Genomic DNA, 22,193 nt, shown 5'->3' on the forward strand with positions numbered 1-22,193 from the left:
AGAGGAGCGCTGGCCTTCTTCATAGATAGGACCAGCTTGTTTAGGAAGACTACTCAGCTCTTCATGGCAGTGGCTGATAGGATGAAGGGCCTCCCTGTCTCGGCCCAAAGAATTTCCTCATGGATTACTTCTTGTATTCACACATGCTATGACCTGGCGAAAGTCCCTGCTCCAGCATTGTCGTCACACTCCACAATGGTGCAAGCATCTTCAGTGGTATTTGTGGCACATGTTCCCATTCAGGATATCTGTAGAGTGGCAACGTGGTCTTCAATCCACACCTTTGCAACCCACTATGCCATCATGCAACAGGCTACAAATTATGCTGGATTTGGCAGAGCAGTGCTACAGTCACTTGTCGTTGACTCTGGACCCACCTCCTGCATTTGCTTGGAAATCTCCTATATGGGAATGGATATGAGCAAGCACTCGAATCAAAAACTGTTAGTAACCTTTCCATAACCATTGTTCTTCAAGATATGTTGCTCATGTCCATTACCAAACCTGCCCTTCTACCACTCTGTCAGAGTTGCTGGCAAGAAAGAATGAGGGGGTGGCAGGCTCCTATATACAGCACCATGCTTGATTCCAAGGGGTGCCAGAGCCAATCTGACCCAACAGATACCCCTGAGTGAAAAACCTTCCAGTAACAGTGCGTGCGGCATATACATCCCTACATGGGAACGGACATGAGCAACACATTTCACAGAATAACAGTCATGGAAAGGTTAGTAACTGTTTTTTAAAAATTTTTTAATACTTTTCAGATGTCATTCTACATAACTATAAACTAGCCATATTGTAAGCAGTCCTCCAATTCTGTCCCAGACAGTTCTTTGCCCAAAATTAAAAATTCTGCACACAATATTTTAAAATGCTGTAAAATTCTGAATTTTTTTGTCAAAATAACACAGTATAATCACACCAGTTTCAATTATTTTGCTAATTTCAAAATATCTGACAGCAAGTATATCTGTAACAATACAGACAACAAAAAAAATTCAGGAAATGTTTTTTGACAAATAAATTCCTTAGTAGGCATATTAATACAGAACTTTGAGTAATAATTCAGTTAAACTTCAATACAGAAATGTATTTCCCATACCCCTCAGAAGCAGTGCAAAGTCTTGTGGGAGTCAGGGATAACGGAGGATCTGAGGACTGAGGCAGAGGGAAGTAATTGCTGGGCAGGAGCCAGGAAGTGAACCTGGAGGGTTGTTGGGTATGGGTGGGAGAAGTATGGAACAGGTTTATTTTGGGCAGGGGAGTTGGGAAGCCTCTCCCATGCAGATCCTGGTTGACCCCTAGCCTCCCCCATTCAGTCAACCACATCTGCCCCTTCCCTATGTGTCCCTGCACCTCTACTAGTCCTTCTGAATCCCAGGCTGACCTCCTAGCAGCCCCGTGTGCCTTGCTCTGTCTATCTTGCACCCACCCCCCAATATTCCGTGCCTCCTCATCTGGCCCCGCAGGCAGAGTGCTGTGAGGAATGCAGCCTCTCCCTGTCTCTCTCTGGGATTGGCTGAGCAAGTTGCCTCTGTTCTGGTGCCATAATAGCTCCTGGTGGGTGAAAGAAGTAACTGCAACACTTCTCCAGAAGAATGTATTTTCCATGGAGAGAAAAAAAATCTGTGGGGGACATGAATTCTGCGCATGCACAGTAGTGCAAAATTCCCCTAGGAGTAAAGATTCTACTGTAATAAAAAAGTAATACTTACAAGCTGTTCTTTTATCTTCTAGATTTTACAGGAAGACGAAGCTTGGCGGCTTTCAAGACATGGAGTGTGTTCCTTGTGGAGATCCCCCTCCTCCCTATGAACCTCACTGTAAGTGCTCATTGTGTTCAAATTAGAACAGGACCGACTTTTGGCCTTGTACATTTTTTCCTACTTTTATCTAGAAAGCTCAGCTAAGTGTACTTTCATTGCTGAAACTGACCCACTTGCTTTCTCTTTAATCAGCTTTGCTACCAAGAAAGTAAACATCTTTGTTTCAGTGCAGTTGCTGTGTTCTATTATGACAAAACCCAGTTGATTCAGCCCAATTCTGCAACAAAACTTGGGTGACTTAATTTTTTTTGTCTCTTTCTGTAAATATTGGGTTCTTCTTCAAACTATGGGTGCTCCATTTCAGGTGTTGGTGTGTCCTGCACCTTCAATCAGAGAATTTCAGCAGCAGTGACCGTCTGGGTCGTGTATACGCAGTCCCCATCTCGCGGTGCCATTGGTGTCTCATCTAGCACGCACAATGTGACCCCTTCTGTTCCTTCTCAACTGTCAGCCTGAGACTGAGTTCCCAACAGTGTTAGAGTTAGCTCATTTAGTGTTGAACCAGTTTATCTAGAGTAGTTTAGTTTAATAGTTAGGTACTTACCCTCTCTTCCCCGTTACTCTAGCCCTTAAATAAAACCAAAAAACCCAAACCAAACTTTTTCCTTAGATTAGTTAGGGCTCACCCTTACAGGTGAACCACAGTTATTCAAGCTATGCCTGGCTCACCAGGATTCAAGCACCGCCTTTCATCCCAGAACACCATGCCAGTGTTGGACGGTCTGTCCACTGTTTCGGTGAGTCATACATCCCTCAGAAATATGCCCACTGCTGCAACCTAAATTCTTGCGCTAGAAGGGACAGAGACTTACGTCTCAAACTCATTCTCATGGAAGAGTCCCTGCATCCGGCTGCAGACCCTGGCCAGAAAACCCCTTCTAGACAAAGGTCCCTGGAGACCTCACCCTCATCACAGAGGAAGGCTTATTCTTCTAAAAAGTCAACCAGAAAAAGAGCGGCAACTTCTCAGAGAGAGTCGACCAAAAATAAATAGTCTCAGGCTCAGTCTCTTTCCTCGGTACTGACCACACCACAGCTGAGTACCTATGAGACACTGGGATCCTTCAGCACTGCCCACACAGTGGCCTCTGCCAATCTCAGGCACACTGACTTGGAGTCGAGAGGCAAGAGCAAGCCTGCCTACCTCCTCCACCACAGCATTGTCAACACTGCTTAAGGAAGCAGCACTCAGACCTTCACCACAGGTGATGCCACTACTGCCTATTTTACTAGCTACAGTGGCACTGATGACCACATCCGCAACGACGCAATCAGCGATGACAACTTTACCATCTGCACCAAAACCTACAGTGACAAATACATCAGCAATGAAACCACCAGAATTGCAACACTTTCTTCATCATAAAGACCTTTTAGTCTTGTTGATACCGGAATCACCACTCTTTGGCGCTGATGGTTCTCCAGTGCATGCAGTATGAGAAATATCTGATTCACCGCTAGCCTCTCCTCTGTCCAATGAGGAGGAGGAGGATGTGGAAGAAGGTGTTTTCTCTTCAAGACACTCTTCCCCAACCCAACCAATGCCAACACCTGGACCTCTACAATGTAGGTCTTATTATGGATAAGACATGCACTCATGATATAGCCACCCATGGATGGTCCCACCTATGCTGTTCACAACACACTGGCCTTACTGGGACCCATGGGCCACTTATAGAAGGCCTCACAGCAGCCCCTGAGCCCCTATAGGGAGGGGATTATATTTCCACCACCATCATCAGTGCCCACACAGTCAGAACCCACTGAAGACACAGCTGAGGAATGGGAGGAGGCTCTAGAACAAGACACTATGTATTTGCTACACATAACTCATCCCTCTTGAGCAAGTCTCAGAGGCGCAATATAAGTTGTTGGAAGTCGAGATTTGTAGGATATCCAAAATAGCGCTCCCAATCAATGATGCACTAATGGAACCAGCCAAAACAGTTTGGCAGACTCTTGCCATCATACTACCTATCTTTAAGAGGGATGACAAAAAATATTATGTACCCTCAAAAGGTATGGATTTTCCCACCCTGCACCAAATTATCTCGTAGTTGATGTCATCAACCACCACGGCAGATAGCAACAATACAGGTCCATGCCTAATTGCAAAAAGTGGAAATGCCTAGACCTTTTCGGCCACAAGGTCTGTTCCTCAGCAACTCTGCAATTTTGGGTTGCCAACTACATGGGCCTTTTAGTAAAATATGAGCACAGCAACTATTCAAAATTTATGGACTTTATTAATGCTGTCCCTGAGGACAAAACAGGCCATTTTAAATCTCTTATATCTGAAGGACAGCTTGTGACCAGAACCCCATTTCAGGCAGCCTTAGACATGGAAGACACAGCGGCAAGATCCACAGCCACTGTGGTTGTTTTGCGCCTGGCATCCAGGCTCCATTTTTGGGCTCTCCTAGGGAGTCCACAGTCCACTGTGGAGGACCTCCTGTTTGATGAACAGAAACTGTTCCTGCAAAGACAGATGAAGTCTTCCATGCGATGAAAGACTCCCATACAACCCTCTATACTCTGGGAATTTACATGCCTGCAACCAAGAGAAGACAAACCAAAATGGGAAGCAGCACTTCTATATGCATTCCCATGGATACCACTGTTATCAAGGATGATACACAAAATAGGTTTGACAAAGCAAAAGTCATACTGATAGCCCCAACATGGCCCAGACAGACTTGGTACTCTTACCTGATGCGGATGGCAGTATGTGCAACACGCATTCTCCCACTCCAGCAGGGCCTTCCATCACAGAACTCCGGACAGATACACCATCTAAATCTGGAGAGTCTTCACCTGAAGGTGTGGCTCCTACATGGTTCCATCATGATGAACTAGCCTGTTCAGAACAGGTTAAACACGTATTACTAAATAAAAGAAGATCAACCACGCGCAGTACTTACCCTTAGAAATGGAAGAAGTTCTCCATATGGTGCCAAGACAAATGAATTCCTCCAGTTTCCACACCTCTGCCATTGATACTGGACTACATCCTGGAGCTGAAACAGTCTAGACTATCCATTCATTCGATCAAAGTATATTTAGCGGCTATTACCACCTTCCACCATAAGATCGACGAGACATCGTTGTTTGTGTACCCAATTACCAAAAGCTTCCTTATGGACATTCAGAATGTTTACCCCGAAATATGTGCACCCACGCCACCGTGGGACCTAAACCTTGTGTTACGGTGCATCACCAGGCCCCTGTTTGAACCCTTAGTGACATGCTCTCTAACACACCTCTCAATGAAGGTGGCATTTTTAGTAGCTATTGCATTAGGCTGCCATGTGGGTGAGCTACGGGCTCTGATGGCCCACCCACCTTATACCATTTTTTTCCAAGGACAAGGTCACCCTAAGACCACATCCCACATTTATACCTAAAATATCTTCATTCTTCCACATAAATCAGCCAATCCATCTCCCATCATTCTTTCCCAAACCACACAGGAGTGCACAGGACTCCGAAATACATACTCTGGGCATCAGACATGCATTAGCATTCTACCTTGACAGAACTAAGCCTTTCAGAAAATCCCGAAGACTTTTCATTTCCACTACAGAACTTCTAAAGGATCCACAATCTCCCCACAAAGACTATCATTCATCTCTGTTACCGGCAAAAGAACCTGCAACCCCTGTCTGGGATCAGAACTCATGCTACCAGATTGATAGCAACTTCAGTAGCCTTTCTGAACAATGTTCCACGCATAGACATATGTAGAGTTGCTATCTGGGCCTCTGAACATATGTTCACAAAATACTATGCAATTGTCCAGAACTTAGGCTCAGATGCACTGCTAGAACTAATAGTGTTATCTTCACTCACTCATGCAACTCAGAAGCTCCTTCCATCCAAAGTGGGACACTGCTCTACAGTCATCTGAAGTGGAGTATCCAGAGGACATCACTCGAAGAAGAAGAAGAGACAGTTACTCACCCTATGCAGTAACTGAGGTTCTTCATGATGTGTTGTCCCTGTGGATGCTCCACTACCCCCCACTCCTCCCCATCTACTTCGGAGTTCAATCCTGGACTCTACGATAGAGAAGAAACTAAAGAGATCAGGTTACATGTGCGCTAGATGAGGCGCCGGTGGCACCGCGAGACAGGGACCACACATGCATGACTCAGACACTCACTGCTGCTGAAATTCTCTGATCAAAGGCGCAGGGATGCACCAACACCTGAAGTGGAACTCCCACAGGGACACACATTTCGAAGGACCTCAGTTACTGCACAGGGTGAGTAACCTTCTCTTATCCTTTGCATTTAAATAAATAATCAAGAAATCTTTCAAAACTGAATAAGAAACATAACTACTGTGTTTGCAAAACAAATTGACAAGTGTCTGAAGTTCTTCAATATCCTCTTCTTTACACCATTTCCAGAAAAACAAAACTTGCCAGATTTCTTATAAACATTCTTCATACTTCCATTCAGTCTAATTCAAAAACTAAAAAGTATGTAGATTTGTACCCAAAGAAAAAATATTGATTGCAAGATAATTTTTATCTTAGCTTAAGTCTTAGGCTTTGTCTACACTACCACTTTTGTCAGCAAAACTTTTGTCAATCTGGGGTGTGGAAAAACACATCCCTGACCGACACAAGTTTCACCAACAAAAGCACTGCTGTGGACAGCTCTCCTGGCAACATAGCTACCACCACGCGTTGGGGGTGGTTTAATTATGCCAGTGGGAGAGCTCTCTCCCATCGGCATAGAGTGATTTCATGGAAGACCTTACATCAGCGCAGCTGCAGCGGTATACCTGTGCCACTGTAAGGTCCATAGTGTAGACCTAGCCTTATAAAAAAGTGAAATGCTATATCAAGTTTGTGTGAATAGAAAGACAAGGTGGATGAGGTAATGTTTTCTATTGGATCAAATGATACTTGTGAGAGAGACAAGCTTTCCAGTTTACACAGAGCTCTTCTTGAGGTCTGGGAAATGCACTCAGAATGTCACAGCTAATACAAGGTGGGAACAGATTGTTTAGCATAAGTAGTTAACACATATTTCAAAGTACCGTCCAAAGGTGAAGTGTACAGTTAACACCTCTCCACTCATGGGAGGAAAGCAGGAAAAAATGGCTGGGGGTGGAGAGGGGTTTGTAGGTTATAGATTGTTGTAATAAGCCATAAATATAGAGTTTCAGTCCGTGATTTTTATTGTCTAGCAAAAGTTATGAATTTAAGCTTCCAAGCTCATCTCTTGAAGCTATTGTGCACTTTTCCTTTGAGGATGGAGGACAGAGAGGTCAGATTTAAATTGATCACTTTGTGAAAAATTTCCAAATGAATTATGTTGCCACTCAAATTTTAGCGACTTCTGTTGTAAAATATGTTGTTCTAAGTCATTTTTCCTGACTAAACCAGATATTCAGGCAATATCTTTGAAGGCAAAAGTTTTTAAAATCTGACTTCTCCTGGATTTCTGCCATGGATTCAGAGCAGTATATTACATGACTCTGAGTCAGAATAATTCAATTTTTATTCGAGATTACAAAATTTGAAACTATTAAGTCAGATTTCTACAATAGCAAGAATAAATTAAGCAAGTTATTAAAGTTGTAATATTTCCCCTCCAATTATGATGTATGTCTAGAAAGGAAATTGGACCTTTTCCAATTATGATGTATGTCTAGAAAGGAAATTGGACCTTTTCCAGCTAGTTTTATAGTGTTGAGCATTTGATAAGTATATGTACAGTTTTGACACCAAGGAATAAATTCTGCTCTGACTTACCTGGAGTAACCACCTTGAACAAGGGGGTTTCACGGGATATTTCAAGGTATAATTTGGTCCTGAATAAACAAGTTGGTAGATAAACGTCTTACCTCAAGGAAATAAATTAAAACTGACCCCTAAACTATTTTTGTAATGTGCCCTTTTGATACAAAAGAAAAACATAGCAGCCTTCTGAAATAAAGTCTGCAATAGTATTAACATCCCAGCTTCACAGCTGAGTAACTCTAACTGCAGCACTCATGTTGTGCAATCTTTCCTATCTTCCCACCTAGTCCGTTCCTGTAAGAAGGTAGGATACTGAAACAATAATTCTGCTTCCTGAAGAACTCTGAGGCAGGTGAGAGAAATGAATAGCTCTGTCTTCCTTGAGCTCAGACTGCAGCGAGCCATTCATATACATTTTCCCCACTGTTTGTTTAGGGCCACAAAATAGGTAAGAATTTCCCTTCAAAATCAAGCCCTTTTAGTTGAAAGATTAAAAAAGTAAATATAATAGCTTAATGTTCACAAGCTTCTGGAAATGTTGATTCTCGCAGATGGTGAAAGAATCAAGATCGGTCCTTTTTTAAACAACTCTGAATTGTTTAGTTAACACAGCTTTAGCCTTTCATTAAAGAATAGGGTTTGAGTCTACAGATGGAGCCTAAAGTAGACAAATTAGGTAGACTCATACTGGTCCTTAGTGGGCAGAAAACCATATTGCAGAGAAGAGTGCTTTCTTTGGCACACCTGCAAGAGTTAGCCCAAATCTTAACTAGAGATTTTTTTATTCCATCAACTCAAGGTTGATGGTCTTCAACAAAATAACGTGAGGAACCAGCGCAGTTACTTGTTTCTCATGTTTCCTGTGGCAAGTTATGAGAATTTGCAACTGAAGCATAAATAGCTCTTGACTAAACCTATTAAAAATCCTTTATTTGCACTAACTAAACATCTTTGAAAACAATATGTTATTATAGTATATCACTGCAGTTACCAGAAGTAGCTTAAAAAGGACCTTCTAAGTAAATAACAGATAAAAACAAAGGGTGATGTCATGGTAGGGATATACTACAGACCACCTAACTAGGAGGAAGAGGTGGATGAGGCTTTTTATAAACAACTAACAAATCATCCAAAGCACAGGACTTGATGGTGATGGCAGACTTCAACTACCCGGACATCTATTGGGAAAATAATACAGCAGGGCACAGATTATCCAACAAGTTCTTGTAATGTCTCAGAGACAATTTTTTATTTCAGAAAGTGGAGAAAGCTACTAGGGAAAGGCTGTTCTAGATTTGATTTTGACAAATAGAGAGGAACTGGTTGAGAATTTCAAAGTGGAAAGCAGCTTGGGTGAAAGTGATCATGAAATGATAGCGTACATGATTCTAAGGAATGGTAGGAGGAAAAACAGCACAATAAAGATAATGGAGTTCAAGAAGGCAGACTTTAGCAAACTCAGGGAGTCGATAGGTAAGATCCCATGGGAAGCAAGTCTAATGGAACCCCAGGCCGGTAGCGAGCTAAGTGGCGGCCGGGACCCGCAGCTTGCCATTAAAAAAAATCGGCTTGCGTGCCACCTTTGGCACGTGTACCATAGGTTGAGGACCCCTGTTCTAGTGTATACAGTGTGTACTGTACTTTATGGTCATTTTCATTATACGTGATTTTCCTCTTACGCGCTGACTTTAGAACCTACCCCTCCACTGTATTCATTTTTTAAAGTTGATAATAAGCGGTGCTCCAGGGGGAAGGGAAGAGGAGGGGGAGCACAAGGTGGAAGTTCTGCCTCGGGTGCAAAATATCCTTGCACCGGCCCTGTATGTATGTTACCATTTTTTATCTTAAATTCACAGTGAAATTGCATTTTACAATTTGCTTTAAAAAAAGCCAATATTTGGAAATAAATATAATTGATACCTCATAAGACTCTCACATTCTTCATAGCACATAATTCCTTAAATGGAGTCAGGTGTAGAAATGGAGAAAACATGAAGAAAGGAAAAAGCTTTTGCTATATTGTAACTATTCACAACTAAACGTTCACAAATTCAGTGTCACATTTCAGCATGTGAATGAAGTGGACAGAGTCCTCACATTTTGGTGCACCTTCTGAAATAAAATTTTACATAATTAACCGGGAAAAGAAAACACTTTTCCTTTCCTTATCACACATAAAAATAAATTTCTCAATCATCTCTTATATAGCAAATAAGTGTCCAACGTTCCTTTGGGAACTCAAAATGCACCAATAAAAGTGTGTTTAAATCAGTTACATACATGAAGGTTGAATTTTGTTTTTCACTCTGGAAGTCTAGATTCCCTCTGTTCTACAGTCTACAATGATTGAAATATAGGGTTATATCATTCCTCCCATGAAACAACCATGAAAATTGAAAAGCTATCCAAGAAGTTCTTGATTTATGTACCTGAGTAGGAAGGGTTTGGAGGCCTACAGGGCCATGGCCTCCAAACTCAGATGTCCTTAGATCTGCAAGAAAAATTCTTGAAGGGTCTTGAGATCTGATATCCAGACACTCTCTATGGATTTTGTAGGAATTTGTGCTTACAGGAGTAATATTAGCTTTGGAGGTAAGATGCCATGTATATCTGCTGGTGAAAAGCACAATGAGAATTAAGTAGTAGTATTATTCATCTAGCTGAATTTGTCAAGCTTCACCTTCCAGGAACTGGAATTTGTCATCACTATCTGTTAAAGAGCCATCTGCTATCAGAAATCTCCCTATATATGTGCTTATAAACTGTAATAGTCATTTCAGTGTTCTGTTGGATAAACTATGTAGAATGAGATTCTCAAGTGTCTCACCAAATCAAGATTTTCCAGACCTTGATTCATTCTTGTCTACAGTAGCACTTTTAAGAACATAAGCATGGTCATCCTGGATCAGGCCCATGGTCCACGTAAGCCAAGTATTATGTTATCTGACAGTGGTCGTGCTAAGAGTCATTGATGGACCTATTCTCCATGAACTTAGCTAATTATTTTTTGAACCCAGTTATACTTTTAGCCTTCACATTATCCCCTGTCAATGAGTTCCACAAGTTGACTATGCGCTGAGTGCATTACTGCTTTTACCACTATTGGAACTGAGCTGTTGGCAGTAATTTGGGAAATTCTAGCGAAATTTAGTGTAGATACACAGTTAATCATGTTTAATGGTATTATAATAAGAACAGAATGCTTATGCAGATACCATGTATTTTTTTCCTTGGAAAAATCAAAGGAAAGGTTTTTTTAAAAAGTCCATAGCTACTAAGCATGATTTGAAACAAGGACTAAGTGTATACCAGTGCACAATTCTTAGGACAATTGTTTAGCACATTTTAATTTTAACTTTGTCTATATAAGTGTAATATAAAATGGTCAATTATTTAATGGAAATTCTTCACTCAGTGCAATATTTCTGGTATGATATGTGAACTAAGGGGTTGAGTAGTCTGATCTTCACCGGTCTCTGACATGAGCTTTCTTGCTTTAGGAAAGTCTTGACTCCAGTCCTCAAAGCAGCCCAGAAGGTTTTCTATATAAGGAACTGATAGGGAATTCTCAAAGAAGTGAATAAACTGATGTCTTGTAGGGTTCCTGTAACATTAAAGGGGGGAAAAGTCTCTCTTTTGAATCTTAAGTAGAAAACACAGTGGTGTTGAGAAACATAAATGACAAAACATGAAAATACGCTTTCCCCCAATCCTAAGTACTGTTTGGCTTTTAGATGTCTAATGCTCTATCACTCCTTAATCCCTTTTTCTTTCAATGTGAAATAGAATGACAAATATTTGTGCAACTAACTCCGTTGAGCTATTATAGAGAAAAAGGAAAAGTTTGAATATCTTGCTCCAATAAATTAACTGTCTTGTGAGGTGCTTTGGCAAGTTTTTATTTGCTTATGAACACTACCATAAGGGCATGAACTTCCTGGGCTAAAGGTTCATAGTAAGTCTGAGCCATTGATGAGGACCTCTGTGTATGGGGAGCAGTTGATTATTACCTAGTTAGTTCTTGCTTTTATCTTCTGTCTTTCTGCAGACATTTTAAAACAGAAATTTGGTTTAAATATTTACTCATGGAAAAACAAGTTGTGGATTGTTAAAGATGAAGTTGAAAGGATTCTATAATGGACAAGTAAAGAGTGTTAAAGGCCAGGAGAATTATCACTTTTGTGTAAACTTTCAAGGGAAAACAATGAATTCTCTGTGTAATTTGGCATAATAAAAAATTAAATATACATAGATATACCATATTTTAAAATACTGAGCTCAAATAAATTATAAATAACCTCCCCAACATTATGGTGCAGCAGTCAAACATTAGATTAGGAGTGCTTGGTGTATTTGTGCTATGGCTATATGCATTCACTTTCTAAACTGAAGTGCAGACATAGTTACAATGTATTCCTGGCAACTGGTACTCTTCTGTCTGTGCTAGAGATTTAGTGTCAAACACAAACAAACAACACTATAGGCTGGGAACGGGAAAGTAGATGCAAGTCTAACCCTGACTTGTCCATGTCCAGCAATGAAATTATGACAAAGTAAGTGAGATACTTGCAGCTAGTCTTGGTCTCATCAAATAGGAAATAAAGGAAAAACTAAGGGCTTGTCTACACTGCCACTTACAGTGCTGAAACTTTCTTCGCTCAAGGGTGTGAAAAAACATCCCCCTGAGCAATGCAAGTTTCAGTGCTGTAAAGTGGCAGTGTAGATAGTGCTACAGCACTGGTAGCCACGCTCCCAGTGCTAGTAGCTATTCCCCTCGCGGAGGTGGGATTTTTTACAGTGCTAGGAGAGCTCTCTCCCAGCGCTGGAGCCGCGACGTGGCAGCACTTTAACGTCAGCTGTGTAGACATACCCAAAGAAAACAAATGTTATCAAATAAAGCATACAACTGAACAATCCTACTGGCGTCTTCCATTTTGAAGAGGAGCTGGCAGACTGGGGCAGACTTGAAAAACTGAGAACATTTACCAAAAAGGCATTTTACTTTGCTTTACCTATTTTTTCCATCTCTGCAGATAAACGTGTTTGAATAAGAGCTTTCTTCTTCACAAACTCAGCTTTATCATCTGCGTTGTCCTACAGTCAAGTTTTTAGAAATAATTTCTGAATGCCATATTTATCATAACTTTATTTCAGGATCATTAGAAGATGTACTTGTGTGTGTTTTGCAAGGGATAGAATTCTTGGTTGAAGATAGAAGTTTGATAATTAACAAGTAAAAGGAAAGCTATGCCAAAACATTAATTTCCATCTCTTACTTCTTTTCAAAGGATAAAGTTTTGCCTTAGGAAGCTTCATTGTGTTTGAGTTTCCAAACTATTCTCAGAATAGTATAGGCAATCACACTCCAACTTTGAGAGAGATGAAACACACATATACTTAATTCAATGCACCTATTTTAGTGTTCACTGAAAAACTACCCAGAGAGAGTCAGTTCTGAAGGATCTCTCCCTCTTCTGGGAAATCAGTCATCCTCTTATTTGGGTTTACTTGTTACACCTCATGTTTAATGTGGGACCAGTAGGAGTTGTGTGAAGAAGTATGAGTCATGATGTTTTCAGTATGCTAATATTCAAATCTATATATTCATTTATTTCACTGTGTTGGTGTTTTATATAGCTCTAGTCCTGGATGAGGGGTAGTTGTCTGAGAGTCAGCCAAAACCATATAATGTCTGCAGGATGGAGAAAGCTTCATTACAGTAAATGAAAATTGAGGGCACTCACAGGTGCTTGTATGTTGTACCAGTCTAGAAAATTGGCTGATGCTTTGGAAACAGCACTTTAGTGGAAATACAAGTATACACTTTTTAGGCATCAGTAGAATCACAGAAATACAGGGCTGGAAGAGACCTCAAGAGGTCATCTAGTTCAGTGTTTCTCAACCTTTTTGATACTAGGGAGTGGCTTGTTGCATCCTAAACTGTGTCAAGCAGATCTCAGGGACTGGTGGCGGCAGGACCAGCTCTAGGCACCAGCAGGGGTGGCTCTATGTTTTTTGCTGCCCCAAGCACAGCAGGCAGGTGGGGTCACACAGATTTGGCAGCATGCCTGCGAGAGGTCCGCCGACGCCACACCATCGGCTTCCCCGCCGCCAAAGCCACGGGACCGGCAGACCTCCCGCAGACACGCTGCTGAAAGCCGCCTGCCTGCCGCCCTCACAGCAACCGGCAGGCCACCCCAGGCACGTGCTTGCTGTGCTGGTGCCTGGAGCCGCCCCTGGGTGCCAGTAAACCAAGCACATGATTGGGGCGGCACAATTCTAGGGGCAGCACTTGCACTCTCAGAGGGTGGTTTTTTTTGTTTGGTTGGTTTTTTTTGCTTGGGGTGGCAAAAAGCCTACAGCTGGCCCTGGGTGCCGGTCCACAGACCAGTCGTTGAGAAACACTGGTCTATGCAGTATTCCTAGACCATCCCTGACAGGTGTTTCTCTAACCTTTTCTTTAAAACTTCCAGTGATGGGGATTCTACAACCTCCCTTGGTAACCTATTACAGTAATTAACTATCCCTGAAGTTAGAACATTTTTCCTAATATCTAATCTCAATCTCCCTTGCTACGGACTAAGGTAATTACTTATCCGACCTTCAGTGGACCTGGAGAACAATTGATCACCATCCTCTTAATAACAGGCCTTAACATATTTGAAGACTGTTGTCATGTCCCTGTCCTACGCAGTTTTCTTTTCTCAAAACTAATAATGCCAGGTTTTTTTAACCTTTCCTCATAGGTCAGGTTTTCTAAATTTTTCAACATTTTAGTTGCTGTCCTCTGGACTCTCTCCAATTTGTGAACACCTTTCTTAAAAGTGTGATGCCCAAAACTGGCTACAGTATTCCAGCTGAGGCTTCACCAGTGCCAAGTAGAGTAAGCAGAACAATTACTTCCTGTGACTTAGATAAAACACTTACTGCAACTCAGAATAATATTAGCTTTTCTGCCACTACATCACATTGTTGACTCATATTTAATTTGTGGTCCAATATAACCTCCAGATCCTTGTCTGCATACTACTTTTTAGCAAATTATTCACTGTTATGTATTTCTGCATTTGATTTTTCCTTCCTAAGTGTAGTACTTTGCACTTGTCTTAATTGAATTTCATATTTAAATATTTAGAATTGGGGGTAAGCAGGTAAACAAAAGAAACATTTTTTGAAAAATTGAAAACAGTGTTTTCTCCACTAATACCAATGCATTTACCAATAAAGAGGCTGATCACAGTGGTCCATTCTGGCCTTGAAATCTATATGAATCTGTATATTTTAAGCTAATTATTTAAGAATTTTCAAATAGTAAAACTGTTTAACTGTGAAGAATTTATCATATATTTTGATTACAATCAAGGAACAAAAAGCTAATTTGGATGAGGATTACAAAAGAAGAAGAAATATTGGAGAAGAATCAGTCTCTGGAGAATAGTGTACAGAATTGAGTACATATATGTCTAATTCTGGAAAGAGCATAGTGAATACTCCTCTAAGAATCAATATATGGAGTTTTTTATTATCATTAAATTATTTTGTATTGCAGTAGAGCCCCTATGAGGGCCCAGCATATGCTGTACAAATGCATAGCAAAAGACAATATATGACCTGAGGAGCTTTCAGTGTAATTTAAGGCAACACCCAAGGGGATATAAAAGTCAGACTAAATAGAACAGGAGACCTGGTTATATAGATTAGTTACACGTACAGCTTGAGGATTTCAAGTCAATTTATTCTAATTTTTTTTTTACGTTACAAGATACAAATGCATTAATTAGATATAAAAAGGCCTTAATTGCCATTTACTGATCTGTTATATTTAATAGTAATTTCTTGTCTACTAGCCCAAGAAGAAATTGGCTTCAGTAATTCTGAAGCTGATGAAACATCAGATGACTGTGCAAACTTTAATAATAGTCTTGAAATAGTTTTCTCAAATATAATTCAAACAAATTCTAAGGTAAGGATTTGCATAACCACCAGTGGGATTATTAGTCTCTGCTGAGTTTAAAAAGGGCACAGAAACAGATGTACCCTCTACTTCCCTACACATATAGCTATTAAAACTTTAGCTGATACAATCTAACAGAGCTCTTAAAGAATTGAGATAAAAGTAGGAGGTAAGGAATATAAAGAACAGATGTACAGTATGCTGATGATAAAACCGACTCCTATCCTGATAACGCGTGGATCCTTAATCTGAGATTTACCCATTACAAGAGGATGTTTCAGAACACACTTCAAAAACTATATTTGTGAGAATGTGCCATCTCCTTAGCAACCAGAAAGGAAAAAAATAGCAGGTTTTTACAAGATAAAGGAGAGAAAGATGCAGCAATCAGTTCTTTAGGACTGGATTTCTTTGGCTCTGGCACATTTAAAGGGCCAGCCCCTGAAAGATATGATGGGGGAAAGTCACCATAATAAGGGAACTCTGCAATAGGGATAGTTCTAGGAATCAGGCAGTTCCAGATGAAGTTGTTCCTGGAAAAGGGTTATTTCCATATTTTGAATACCATCACTGTATCACAGTGCATGAGTTGAGAGCCTGGAGAGGATCGTGTACTTTGGATTAGTCATTAGCAATAAACCAACAAATTCAGTAAACCAAAAGGTACAGTCAAATCAAAGATTAATTTGAGAAGAAAATTGCTTGTCTTTCTTAGCCATCTGGACTTTTCCTACAGAGGGTTCTCTTTCTACTGTACAATTCAAGAGACAGAACCAGAACTGTCAGTTATGGGTATACAGCATAACTCCACTCCCTGTGGAGCATGTCTAGAATTGTTTAACTTCCAGGAACACTTTCTGCAGCTCATAGGAAACTCCTATTTAAAACATCTTACAATTGTACTCAGAATGAAGTTGCTATTTAGTCACTGTTCGGTGATTGCTGTATTAAGAGAGCCACATTTCTGGGTGCTTTTTCCTGCTCCTAAGAAGTTCTGCTTCATTCTCTGCAGTAGCCCCTTCCCGCACCTTTAAGAAAGAAGCAGGAGAAGGTTGAGATGAGACCCAACTCTGAATCAAGCTTGAGAAGCTATCATCTGCAGGTTCCAAGACAATTGCATCTTTTGCTTCAGTGAATCAGAAATGTTTTGTTGAATAATTCACAGTGGTGGAAGTGTCTACAACTGAAGAGTGTAGTATTACATGTATTGGATGTATACCTTCAGTTAGACGTAAAAGAGGCACTAATTTTTGTATATATTCAATTCTTTTACTTACATTTTCTTTTTTAGAGATATTACTGGTTCCAGTGGCAGTACTCATTTTAAGTATAGGGAATAGCTCTCAAACCAGTGGAAACTTTCAGAATGGAAGAATCTTTAAGCACATTTACTCTATCTCAACTTTGGAACTTGTGGAACATTCTCTTTACTTTTTTTCTTAATCCAGAATGAATGTGGACAATAAGGAGCAAAGATTAATATGGGGAAGAATTTAATATATAACTGTGTAGGAGTGGGATCAGATATATACTGGTAATGCATGTTCTGTAATGAAATTAATTGAGCAAAAGATAGTATAAAGAAATTTAACTTTTGATAGGTTCACTGTCTTATGCCAGGCAAGGTTGTGAAGCGCAGCACTGCTTATGATATTTGAACTGTGTGAACCTGATCCTGCAGTGAGATCTCTGCTGGTGGACCTCCACTGAAATCTGTGGAGCGCTACTCCACACAGGGATCCATCCTTATCATGCTCCTTTGTATATGTGAGACTTGATATACTTAATTTCATTTTTCTGCTTTAAACCAATTCTGGAATAAAATTCTGGCATATATATTTTGCCATTTGGATAACACTAAACTAGTTTTGACCTTCTAATCCAGGCACACAAAGTCACCAGGTTTTGTGTGCACAGATTTGAAGATCTGTTTTTTGTTTTAATAATTTGTGATTGTAATTTGGACATGTTCAGAAATACTCACCAGAATGGTTCCAAAGGCTAAGCCTACATTTCAATTTAAAAAACATTTATTTTTCTGTATGAAACAGATATACATCATACATAAAAACACAAAGAGTAAAAGTAAATGAAACCTTAAGCAGGTACACCACTGAGTGTTATAAATGCAAAACATAAGTAGATGTAGAGTTCTGTTGATATGCAGACATGGTAAGCTTCTAAGGGTGAGAAGTGAGAGTCAAACCACAGATCACTGCATGCAAAAGATAAATAAATAGGTTTGTAGATTATAATGAAAGCATTACAGTGCTGATGTGCTGATGTCTAATTTTATCCTACTGAAATATTTTATACCCTAATGAATATCTTTCGCATTTTGGCCACCTCCACTGAGCTTTATTTCTAAGTTCACTTTTCATTTTTATTATAGCATATTAGTTTTCTCCTGGTTTCTAAATGTTCAAGCATTTGTACTTCTGATAAATATCTAGAGCAACTAGAGTGTAGGAACATTTTTTAAATTAAGATTGGAAGTGTTAAGTTTCTTTGTGCCGGTAGATTTATGCCTCTTTTACGTATGTAAATATACATAGAGGGTCATAATGTCAAACTAAACAATGTGTGTGTCAAGCATTGATAATTTCTCGATAGTACAAGGAGTGGTTTCTACAGAGATTTTATTTAAGCAACTTCTTTGACTGTTTCCATGGTGTGTGAGGAAACAAACTGAACCATGCAGTCCTGTAGAGTTATTTATCCTCTTCAAGTCTAGAACTACTATTAGAGGTAAAAAATATAGAATCCTCTTTTTGAAATAACCAATATTTCTGGGGGCTTTTTAAATAAATTTGTAATACGAAACTCCACATACTATGGATTGTGACAACAAGTTATTTAATTTAAACACCCAAGCTGATGTCAAGTTAAATCATCATAGATCAGTGGTTCTCAAACTTATTTCATCACATCCCCCTTCCTTGTGTCTGTAGTACTTGTTGCCCCTCCTGCCACATAAGTGCATATACCAATAAAAAAATGCATCTCTCACTAAATATTAAAAACAGTAAGCATTGATTCAAACAGAGTTAACAATCCATTGTAGTAACAGCAAAAGCAAAACCGTGATTGTGGTTGATGCTTACAATTTAAATTTGCACACCACATCATAGCAAACAGATTAATGTACAGATGGTAACAACGTTGTATAATGCTTTAAAAGCTTAACAAATCGAGTCAAATGCACAGCACCATCTGGGGACCTGATATGTCTGGAGGAATCAACTTTGCTAGTTATTCATTGCTATGTGTAAAATGTGCGCAGTATGTTTTTTTTCCCCCTAAAGCATGTCACACACACAGACCCCAAATACATTTTGTCTCCCTAAGTTCTAAGACTATTTTCAGTGGTCTGATTTTTCAGAACTTCTGAGCACTCTGTATTTTAGTTGATTTTGGTGGAACATGTCAAGTGTTCAGCACTTTTGGAAATTAGGTCGATTTTATTTAGGTATCAAAATATATAATTAGGAACCTTGCTTTAAGTAACCCATTTTTTAAAAATCATGGCCCTAATAGTTCATTTCTAACAGGAAAAATAGTCATGTGGCTAAAGCACATGGCTGGAGTCAGGAGTTGTGGATTCTGTTCTTTCTGATCTACTAGGTGGCCTTGGGCAAATCACTTAACATCCCCGTGCCTCAGTTTCCTCATCTGTAAAATGGGAATAAAGATACTGATCTACTAATGAAAAGTGCTCTACAGGCGCTAAGTGATATTATTATTATAGGCTCTTGGGACTTTTTGTTGATCTTGTCCAAATCATGTTACCTTTCTGTATATCAGTTGCCCCATCTGTAAAACAGGTATAATGTAAGGCTGTCGATTAATTGCAGTTAACTCACGTGATTAACTTAAAAAATCTGCAATTAAAAAAATTAATCGTGATTAATAGCACCATTAAACAATAGAATACCAGTTGAAATTTATTAAATATTTTTGGATGTTTTTTCTACATTTTCAAATATATTGATTTCTATTACAACACAGAATGCAAAGTGTACAGTGCTCACTTGATATTATTTTTATTACAAATATTTGCACTGTAAAATGATAAAAGAAATAGTATTTTTCTATTCGCCTCATACAAGTACTGTAGTGCAATCTCTAGCATGAAAGTGTAACTTACAAATGTAGATCTTTTTACTACATAACTGCACTCAAAAACAAAACAATGTAAAACTTTAGAGCCTACAAATACACTCAGTCCTACATCTTGTTCAGCCAATCGCTAAGACAAACAAGTTTGTTTACATTTATGGGAGATAGTGCTGCCTGCTTCTTACTTACAGTGTCACCTGAAAGTGAGAACAGGCGTTGGCATGGCCCTTTTGTAGCCAGTGTTGCAAGGTACTTATATGCCGGATATGCTAAATATTTGTATGCCCTTTCATGCTTCGGCCACCATTCCAGAGGTCATGCTTCCATGCTGATGATGCTCGTTAAAAACATAATGCAGTAATTAAATTTGTGACTGAACTCCTTGGGGGCAGAATTGTATGTCTCTTCTTCTGTTTTATCTGCATTCTGCCATACATTTCATGTTATAACAGTCTTGGATGATGACCCAGCACGTGTTCGTTTTAAGAACACTTTCAGAGCAGATTTGACAAAATGCAAAGAAGGTACCAATGTGAGATTTCTAAAAATAGCTACAGCACTCAACACAAGGTTTAAGAATATGAAGTGCCGTCCAAAATCTGAGACGGACAAGGTGTGGAGCATGCTTTCAGAAGTCTTAAAAGAGCAACACTCAAATGTGGAAACTACATAACCCGAACCACCAAAAAAAGAATATCAAACTTCTGCTGGTTGCACTACAGTACTTGTATTAGATGAATTAAAATATACAATTTCTTTTGTTTTTTACAGTGCAAATATTTATAATAAAAATAAACACAAAGTGAGCACTGTACACTTTGTATTCTGTTCTGTAATTGAAATCAATATATTTGAAAATGTAGAAAACATCCAAAAATATTTAAATAAATAGTATTCTATTATTGTTTAACAGCACGATTAATCACGATTAATTTTTTTAATTACACGATTAATCATGATTTTTTTAATTGCTTGACAGCCCTAGAATAATGCTGTCACACATGAATGTGGAGGCTTAATGACCCAGACCCTCAAAATGATTGAAACACCTAACTCCCAATGATATCAATAGGAATTAGACACCTAAATAACTGCAAATCTGGGCCAATGTTTATGAAGTATTCTGAGTTCCTCCAGTGGACAGCACTATTTAAGAGAAAAATCTTGGTAGTCTGCCTTTCCTCCACAGGGTTAGAAGGCAACAAGTGCAACTAGTATAGGGAGGGGAGAATTTGACATAAATTTACTCACATGCATAAATTTGTGCAATATTGGGCCATAAGGATGAGATCTTGCAAACTCTTGTTTGAAGTAATGGTAGTTTAAGATATGCAAGAAATGTAACATCAGATCAACGACTGCTCAGGCAGCAGCAAAAAGGGTAATGATCAAAACTGGAAGTTACAGTCCAAATGGAAAAATTACAGGATCACAAAATAAATATTTTTAAAAATAATCTTTAAAAAGGAAGATGCTTGCTAGCTGCAGATCTGCTCTGTAAGAGTCTACTTTTCCCACTAGACATGGAGGAAATTTCCTTTCATGTCAAACTTTTTTTCTGTTTTTTTCCCCATTGATTCTCTTTCATCAAGCATATTTATAGTGTTTTAACGTGAGGATATAGTTTGGATGACATGCAATTCCATAATATTACCTCTGTTTATATAATGGCATTTCCTTTCCTATGGTCTCATTTTCTTTTAACATTTCAGAATTTTGTGGTTTGAATTTTATCAGCCTCCAAATGAATGTTTTTGTCAAATATCAAGTAATGTACTGAGCTTTTACGTTTGTTTGTTTAAGAGTAAAGCTGACATTTAAAAAAGTCAAGTTGAGATCAGAAAAGTTATCAGTAGGACTTTATGCAAAACTGTGTAGTTAGTTGCAGACCAGTTAATGCTTCCATCTGTGAAATATCTGCCCAAAGTATATAAAGGGTGAAATTATTTTGGGTTTATTGCAACTTGTATGTCCATTTTTTTTTTCAGTTTTGTTCCTTATTTGAGATTATATCACCACCATCCTCTTTTCATAGCCCTCCTTGCCATCACATAGAGAATTGTGATAGAAAGAAGCTGCAACTTTCTATAAGCCTTTCACAAAGACTTATTGTTATCAGAGAGGGGAACTCATAGCACCATTTCATTAACATATTCATTAGACCTTAGCATTAGTTTATTATGAAGAGACTAGCTTTCTATTATAAAACTGATTTTAAGACACAGACCCCGCCCTGCCACCCCTACTTTTGCCAAAATGAAATCAACCCATCCAATATTTTTCCATATGTGACCTGATGCCAAAGTAAAACATTTTCAGGAAGTCTGAGACAAATTCAACAAGATATTTCAGAGAAATGAAAGTTGTTTTTCACCTCCTATAAAGCTTTTTGACTCTTTCATTTCTTTTACTCATCATAGATCAAAAATAGGTTGACCTAGAAATTCTAAATGATTTCATTGTCTTGGCTTCAATAAGGACTGGTGTACCTCTGGCCTGTTATCTGATTTAAATACAGCTGGCCTCGCCTCTCTCT

The 22,193-nt window shown here is 39.1% G+C and overlaps 1 protein-coding gene across 7 annotated transcripts in view; it reads left to right on the plus strand.

Annotated features, from left to right (window-relative positions):
• TNFRSF19 (TNF receptor superfamily member 19) overlaps positions 1-22,193 on the plus strand; it is a 101,575-nt gene that overhangs the window by 45,903 nt on the left and 33,479 nt on the right. For all 7 annotated transcript variants that reach the window (XR_005598013.1, XM_039537076.1, XM_039537093.1 and 4 more), the window contains one exon: positions 1,741-1,826. Coding sequence is in view for 6 of the 7 variants with exons in the window: in XM_039537076.1 (XP_039393010.1) it covers positions 1,741-1,826 (86 nt within the window). In the remaining variant the exon portion in view is untranslated. The remainder of the gene's footprint in view (positions 1-1,740; positions 1,827-22,193) is intronic.

This window comes from Mauremys reevesii, linkage group 1 (genome assembly GCF_016161935.1).
Source record: "Mauremys reevesii isolate NIE-2019 linkage group 1, ASM1616193v1, whole genome shotgun sequence".
NCBI lineage: Eukaryota > Metazoa > Chordata > Testudines > Geoemydidae > Mauremys > Mauremys reevesii.